General features: G+C 47.3%; 1 protein-coding gene across 1 annotated transcript; it reads left to right on the forward strand.

Moving 5' to 3' along the window:
* Positions 1-2,754: 2,754 nt before the first annotated feature.
* MAP10 (microtubule associated protein 10) lies at positions 2,755-5,699 on the forward strand (the record flags this gene model as incomplete). Its single annotated transcript, XM_080651092.1, has 1 exon — positions 2,755-5,699. One exon carries the CDS (start codon positions 2,755-2,757, stop codon positions 5,461-5,463), a length of 2,709 nt encoding a protein of 902 aa, XP_080507218.1. The 3' UTR covers positions 5,464-5,699.
* Between the last annotated feature and the right edge of the window lie 2,877 nt (positions 5,700-8,576).

Raw genomic sequence — 8,576 nt, forward strand, 5'->3', positions numbered from 1 at the left:
GAAAAGGCCCACGACTTCTGTGAAGTTGTCTTCGGCTTCATAAAACTCTACTCCGAAAAGGAACCCTCGTGCACTGCTGGTGGGAATGCAGGCTGGTGCAGCCACTGGGGAGAACAGGATGGAGTTTCCTCAAAAAACTAAAAATGGAACTCCCATTGGACCCAGTGATCCCACTTCTAGGAATATATCCCAAGAAACTAGAAACACCAATCAGAAAGGATATATGAACTCCTATGTTCATAGCAGCACAATTCACCATAGCTAAGGTTTGGAAACAGCCTAAATGCCCATCAGCAGATGAGTGGATTAGAAAACTGTGGTACATCTACACAATGGAATACTACGCTGCTATAAAAAAGAAGGAATTCTTACCATTTGCAGCAGCATGGATGGACCTGGAGAGCATTATGCTAAGTGAAATAAGCCAGGCAATGAAGAAAAATACCACATGATCTCACTGATTTATGGAAAATAAATAACATTATAACCTGATGAACAAAAAGATAGATACAGAGGCAGTGAAGCACTGAACAGACTGTCAAATTACAGCGGGAAGGCTAGGGAGTGTTGGGGAGGGGGGGCAAGAGATCAACCAAAGGACTTGTATGCATGCATATAAGCACGCCAATGGACACAAGACACTGGGGGGGGTGGGATGAGGGCATGCGACAAGGGGTAGGAGAGACTGGGGGAAGGTCAATGGGGGAATAAAAGGAGATATATGTACTACTACATGTAATACTTTAAACCAGGGGCCCTCAAACTTTTTAAACAGGGGCCAGTTCACTGTCCCTCAGACCGTTGGAGGGCCGGACTATAGTTTAAAAAAAAAAAACTATGAACAAATTCCTATGCGCACTGCGGGCCCGGGATGAGTCGGCTGCTAAGCAGGACAGGCAGCGGCACCTGGTGGGCCGGATCAATGTCCTCGGTGGGCCGCATGTGGCCCGCGGGCCGTAGTTTGAGGACCCCTGCAAACAAAACAACTCTACTCCGCACAGAGCATGCTGCACATGGGGAGGAATCGGGGCTTTCTTGTCAATAGTCACATTGTACGTTTTTAGGCTCAGATACTCCCCAAACGTGTTCTACACCAGCAAGGCACAGAAGGGATTAGATTCTTCATTGGCGCATACACCCAACATGTACACATCCATGTACGGAAGCCATGCGCTGTGTTCCCTGTAAGAAAGGACGCTGTCCAGGAGCTGATGGAGAACCAGGGCCACGACACGTGCCCGAGGACAATATTACAGAACAGGGACAGGTCACTCCAGCCGGGGTGACCAGGAAAGGACTTCCAAAAGGCTTTGAGTTAGCCCGGCTGGTGTTGCTCAGTGGTTACATTAAAGGGATAAAGGGGTGGTTCCGCATAATGACAGCAGAGGCCCCGCCCCCTCTCCTTCTGTATGTATATATTACGCATATATGTGTTTAATTTTTTTTTTCATGCCCTTGACTGGAATTAAACTTGAGACCCTTCAGTCCACGGGCTGACGCTCTATCCAGTTGAGCCAAACCAGCTAGGCTATATATATTACATTTTAATTTACTTCTCTAACTTTCCACCAGCTATTGAGGGCACAGTGTACATCTAAAGGTGTTTTTTTATTATTTAATTAAAATATGCATGTATTTATCATGTCTTGAGAACTGGCTCTGTAGGTACCCTTGTCACCTGGTAACACCATGATATATATACATATCATCCTAAAATAGTGAGCACACAGTGACCCCATGTTTAAATAATACAGGTCTCTCTAAGACCAGATCCCAGCCAACTTCCTCACCCTTATTTCTAGCGTTTAAATAGAACCATGTGCTTTTTCCTGCTTCACACACGTCGTTTGCTATTCTCGGGGCTGGATTTACCGACTGCTTTCCCTCCGCCCAGAATTAATACTCTTCCTCTCACAGATCGCAGGCTTGAGCTCTCTCTTTAAAGTTTAACTCAAAACCTTTTTAAATGTTAAATATATATATATATATATATATATATATATATATATATATATATACATTGAGCGGCCAGATTATGATGATCTCTGAACGCATAATAACCTAGCCACTCCGTGTAGACTGACCACAGAGTTGGGATTTTAAAATAAGGATTTTCCATGTATGAGAACTGCATTGTGGGTGGTTAGAAAGAAGCAGAGGACTTACTAGCCAGAGGCTGGGGGCCGCTATCTCCTGGTCCCTTGACATATCAAGATTGGCAAGCTTTCCCTGATACATAAGTACAATATATATAATCGATTCCAGAGAGGAAGGGAGAGGGAGAGATAGAAACATCCATGATGAGAGAGAATCATGACCATCTACCTCCGTGCTACCTTCATTACCCAGACAGAGGCGACTGCAGACAGTTCACTGACCCTCTGTAGCCTGGGGTCTGGAAAGGGTCCCTGATTTCCTTTTAATATTTTTTTCACATAGTTTTGACCTGACACCTAAACAGCACGGGAGCTGCAGGGCTACGAACATGACCAAAGCAAAAAATAAAATATGCTTTTTTTTTTGTGGTTGCCACTCAGAGCCTTGCTATTAACATAAGCAACTGCATTAGGACAAGTCTGGACGGCAAAATACCTTCCGCGGCGACAATCCCTACAACAGCCACAGCGCAGAGTTTCAGGGGCGGCCCCTCCCGCCTCGGGAGCCAGTACGCGCAGGCGCAGGCGCCGCTTCTCCCCGCTCTCGCGAGACCCGAGGTTTGCAGAGACCGCGTCAGCGTCTCCCCGGGCAACAGCAATGGCGGCCCCCTTGTCTGAGCGGCTCTTCTCGCTGGAGCTGCTCGTAGACTGGGTGCGTCTGGAAGCCGGGCCGCCGCCGCAGCCCGTAGTCGAGGAGGAGAAAGAAGAGGAAAAAGAGGAGGAGGAGGAAGAGGAGGAGACATCCTCGCGCTCCCTGTGCCCCGCGGTGGCCTTCCGCCTGCTGGACTTTCCCACGCTGCTAGTTTACCCTCCCGGGGGCCCCGCCGCCGCCGCCCCGGAACCCAGGCCTGGCCTGCTCAGCTTCGGTCGCGGCAAGTCCTGCCTCTTCCGCCTGCACCCCGCCACCCTGCGCTGCCGGCTCCTCGCCACCCCGCTGTACACCCTGCTGCTGCGGCTGCCCCCGGGACGCCCGACTCCCGCCCCGCGGCTCCTGGGCACCTGCAGCATCTCGCTGGCCGCCGCCGCCCTCAAGGTCCTGGGGCCGGCTGCCTCCTGCTGCTCCCACGGGCATCGAGGAAGCTTTCCTCTGCACAACCACGTGGGGGAGCGCGTGGGAGACATTTCGCTGACCTACCGCCTGACGGACCTGGGAAGCAGCTTGCTGGGCCATCTGGAGCGGCCAGTCACTTCCCAGGGGGGTGGGATGCCAGATGGGGAGGTATGGAGGGCAGTGGAGGGCAGTTGCCAAGCCCAGCAGGAGAAACAGCTACCGCAGCCAAACTCGGACCCAAGTCCAAGAGATCCTGATGGGCCTCCGAAGAGTTTTAACAGCCGGGAGGCACAGAGGGATTTGAAGGAAGTCCTTTTCCACAGTAAGGCCAACGCAGGTAACACGGGTTCCGTGGAGAAGGGCACAACCAAGTCTGTTTGTTCAAATGCTAACGGTGTGGCCAGGATTGGCCCCCGAAACCAGGAAGTCACAGACTTGGACATGGAGACGAACACATTTTGTCCTCCTCCTCTGTATTACACTCACGTGACCCCAGAAAAAAGGCCTCCCCTACCGGGTAAAGTCACCATTATGCCTCAAGTGAATGTATCTGAGGAACTGGATGGTACTTTTCCAGAAGAAAAACTTGTAAATCCCCCAGCACATACTCATCTTCTAAAACATACAAATTCTGCCGCACGTGAGACTCCTGCGGTGCTTAATCCTCCGCGCGCTCAGGGCGTAGAAGCAAGTCCTCAAAGTACAGGTCACCCTCAAACCGAGCAAAATAGAATGAATACAATAAGGCAGTTGCCTTTGTTAAATGCTTTGTTGGTGGAGTTGTCCTTGTTATACGGCCAACCCGTCGCAAGCCCGACGCATATCCATCCGCACTTAGCCTGGTTATATAGAACTGAGGATAAGAGATCGCCAGAATCTTCTGCCAAACCCACAGCTAAGTCTGAATCAAAGGAAGAGAAGCTTTCTGTGGGGGACAATGAAAAGCCAGTGAGTCTTCAGTATAAAAAGAACCAAGGTGAAAAGCTTAAGAAGGGTCAATATTTTGAAAAGAACCATGGGGCTCCCTCCAAAAAGGCTCCAAGGGGTAAGCTACTCTATGGTTTAACAAATACCCTTAAGCTACGTTTAAAGCAAACGAATCCCAGTATGTTGGTAGTACATGAAAGGCGAGAACAGTACAGGAAGATGCAAGTACAAATGTTCGGTGCAAAACCCCGAATTCTATCATCCAAAGTGAAAGTACTAAGCTTTGCAGAACAGCATCCGAAGCCACACCAGTTGCCTAAAGGTAAGGGTGTACAATCGGATACGTCTTTCGCTGAAAATTGCGATTCTTCAAAGCCGATGAGTGGAGTTTTTGATGACCCCAGCACAACCAAAGAAACGCAGCTGAAATGTGCAACCGAAAAGACAGTTGACTGCGGTGAGAATCGAACCAGTAACGGTCCATTGGAAGAAATTGTGAGCCCTGCAAATCCCATCGTTCCAGAAAGGTTGGCTCATACAAATATTTTGGAAGGAAACGTGGAAATGGGAGTCCAGAGTCCGTTTGTTTTCCAACAGGTTGCAGTTGTTGACAAGATTGTAAGAGAGAAAGGTATAGAAGACAAGACCACCGGTGATGACATTCTCACTGCTGACACGAATGAAAGTCAGCCAAGTAAATATAGTTGCTCTGAAAGCATCTCAGAACTGAAATACTCAGATGACTTCACCAGCCCTTGCTACTCTGAAGATTTCTGTACTGACGATACCAGTAGAATTTTACAGGCTCATGATAGGGGTCCATCGGCAGGAAATCCAAAACATAGTCAAGGTAACAGTAAGTCTAGTGGAACAAGATTGTCCCTAAGGAAAGACAGCCGTGAACAGAGTTTTATTCCTACCCCACCTTTTTCAGCCGGATCACCAGTGCACTCATCTAAAAGATTTCATATTTCAAAGACTCGAGATGAAAGTTTGGAGGAAGCATCGACTGTCTCTACCAGTGACTTATCTTCATGTTGGACTGAGGAAGAAGAAAACCAGTTAGACCAAAGTAGCGTGCATCCTTCTAAAGTTAAAAAGACGGGTCAAGACATCGCTATGGAAACAAGAACTGATTGCAGGTCAGAAAAAAGCCAGTCCATTCGGACATCCCAAGTGAGTTCTTATCTGCCATCCGATTTGTCAGAATGCAGTAAATCTGATCACTTGGAAGAAGACAGCGATGAAATTGCTTCACTAAATATTTCCAAGCAATGCAAAGATATTTGCGAATTACTAGTAAATAAACTTCCAGGATATACAGTGTAAAATGTGTGTTTTTTTAAAAGCATTTACTTTTTTATAATGTGTGTATGGTTAGTGAAACAATTTTAATAACTTTGTTTTCAGTCCATAAATAATGTGAATAATTTTTAAGATATAAATGTTTGTCATTTCTTTGATTTTTAGTGTTCTGCATTAAATCTGACAGTGTTGATCATGAAATCACCCTATCATCTGGTAAGACTTAAGTTGTTTATCTTATAAAAATAAAAGTATTTTCCTAAACTATCTCTATCTTTTTTATTTTTTTTTAAATATATTTTATTGATTTTTTTACAGAGAGGAAGGGAGAGGGAGAGAGAGGTAGAAACATCGATGAGAGAGAAACATCGATCAGCTGCCTCCTGCACATCCCCTACTGGGGATGTGTCTGCAGCCAAGGTACATGTCCTTGACCAGAATCAAACCTGGGACCTTTCAGTCCACAGGCTGACACTCTATCCACTGAGCCAAACCGGTTAAGGCTATCTTCTTTTTTTAAAAAAAAATATGTTATTGATTTCAGAGAGGAAAGGAGAGAGAGATTAAAAACATCAATGATGAGAGAGAATCATTGGCTGCTTCCTGCACACCCCCCACTGGGGATCAAGCCCCGCAACCCGGGCATGTGCCCTTGACAAGAATCTAACCTGGGACCCTTCAGTCCACAGGCCGATGCTCTATCCACTGAGCCACACTGGCAACAAGGCTGTAACCTTTTTGATGACAGAGACTTGCAGGTGTCTCGTTCCCCATCAGGTACCCAGCTTTTCACACAGCTCCCTGTATTCGGGTGCAGCTACACTTGATAAATGTTTGTTCGACACATAGATACTTAAATATTCAAGTGGGGAAGAGCGAGTCGTGTTTGCTTAAGAGGTTCACAATAAGTGGCAATGGAAACCGAAGGAATCATCTTCGTAGAGAGAGAGAATATATATTCCTTTCCCCAGGGGAACGATCAGCATTCAGATGTTTTTATGCTGGGGAGGATCCAGGAAAAACACTTCGCTTCGGAGGACATTTCAATTACACGGTGGAGATTAGAGTTTCAGCCGTTGGGGATAATTACAGCCATGTTTCCCATTATATATGCCCGAGTAAAACAAAAGAAAGACACGAAACCCCAATGGAAAAGCCTTGCAACTGGTAATCAAATTGTTGCCTTTATTGCAGTCCCAGGAAAATCATTTCAAAGCCTCAGTGCTTTGCTCTAAGACCCAAAGACTCCTTGCTTCATAATGTGATTAAAAACTCAAGACTTGCCTCTCAAAACACTTGGATTGGGCAGGAATGTTTTCAACTGTCAGGCTATGACCAGGACCATGAAACAAAGGGGTGATGTTTGGCTAACACACACACGTATGTGTTACTTGTACAACTCGCCACTTGGTATTCTCAGCCTTTCATTGCTTATTACTCACTGCGATGTGATACATTCTGTGGCTAGAGATGTGCTTTAGTTATTTATTAAATACTAGAGGCCCGGTGTACAAAATTTCGTGCATTGGCGGGAGGGGGGCCCCTCAGCCCGGCCTGCGCCCTCTCCAGTCTGGGACCCCTCGCTCCTTACTGCTTGCCTGCAGCAGAGGCGGGAGAGGCTCCTCCCCCTGTGGGAGTGCACTGACCACCAGGGGGAAGCTCCTGTGTTGAGCGTCTGCCCCCTGGTGGTCAGTGTGCATCACAGGGACTGGTCATCCTGCCGTTGGATTTGCATATTAGGGTTTTATTATATAGGATGTTTTTATTGATTTCAGAGAGGAAGAGGGAGGGAAAGAGTGATAAAAACATCCATGATGAGAGGTAACCATTGATCGCTGCCTCCTGCACGCCCTCTACTGGGGATCGAGGCTGCAACCTGGGCATATGCCCTGACCGAGAAGCGAACCATGACCTGGTTCATAGGTCGATGCTAAACCACTGAGCCACACTGGCCGGGCTAGAGATGTGCTTTAAACGTCTTTTTTATTGCCTAAGTAACCTTCTAGAGGGCTGTGTTAAACATCTCTTAACCCTGCTGCTCAGATTCCATTTTCTTTGGGTGAAATGTTTATGGTAAAGAAAATATGTCATAATTTATACAACTGTTTTACTTCAATATTTTTATTTCCTTCTAGGATGAAGCCGGGAGGAAATCAAATGCCGTCAGGTCATCCGATGGGACAGTCCCTGTTCATTCCTGGGTTATTCCAGCGAGAGAAAGAGCCCGTTCTCCCGTCAGACCCCAGCTGCCTTCCTCGTGAGTCGCCCCGTTTTCAGTAATATGTGTGATGACTCACTGCTAGAATTCCATCGTGAGCTGTGAGATTAAGTGAGAACTGAGGATTACATTTTTTTTTTTTTAAATCCTCACCCGAGGATATCTTTCCATTGATTTTTAGAGAGTGGAAGAGAGAGGGAAAGACAGAGAAATATGGATGTGAGAGAAACACATGGATGGGTTGCCTCCTTCACGAGCCCCAACCAGGGCCTGAGCCGGAGAGGAGCCTGCAACAGAGGTACGTGCCCTTGACCGGAATCGAACCCGGGACCTTTAGGTCTGCAGACCAACGCTCTATGCGCTGAGCCAAACCCGCCAGGGTGACTGAGGATTCATGTAAATACCTTCTTAAGTTAAATGAGGAAAAGACATATATACTTGCCCAAAGTTGACATGTTTTTTATGGTGGTATCAGTGGTATAACTAGGAGTAATCGATTAAAATGAAGAAAAGGACATTTTTAGAAGAAGTGAAGAAAAATTCCCTAGACAGTGAGACCTACTAGACTGTGAAATAGGCTTTCAAGTGAAGTGATGGAAGCACAGGCCCTGGGGACATTCTAAATAAAGGACTCCGGCTGCGAAGTCCTTTGCGGAGAGGAATTCTGCCTGCAGACCTGGAGCAGGAAGGGGGCAGGGAACGGGGATAGTTCCCCTGAGGCCACACAGAGGTCGTGTAGTCTGAAGGGAGGGATGTGGGGTAGGCTCAGGTCCAGGGGGAGAGAAGCCAAAACAGTGTCGCCGCCCTAACCGGTGTGGTTCAGTGGATAGAGCGTCGGCCTGCGGACTGAAAGGTCCCAGGTTCGATTCCGGTCAAGGGCATGTACCTTGGTGGCGGGCACATCCCCAGTAGGGAGTGT

This window comes from Plecotus auritus (assembly GCF_963455305.1).
Source record: "Plecotus auritus genome assembly, chromosome: 14".
Lineage (NCBI taxonomy): Eukaryota > Metazoa > Chordata > Mammalia > Chiroptera > Vespertilionidae > Plecotus > Plecotus auritus.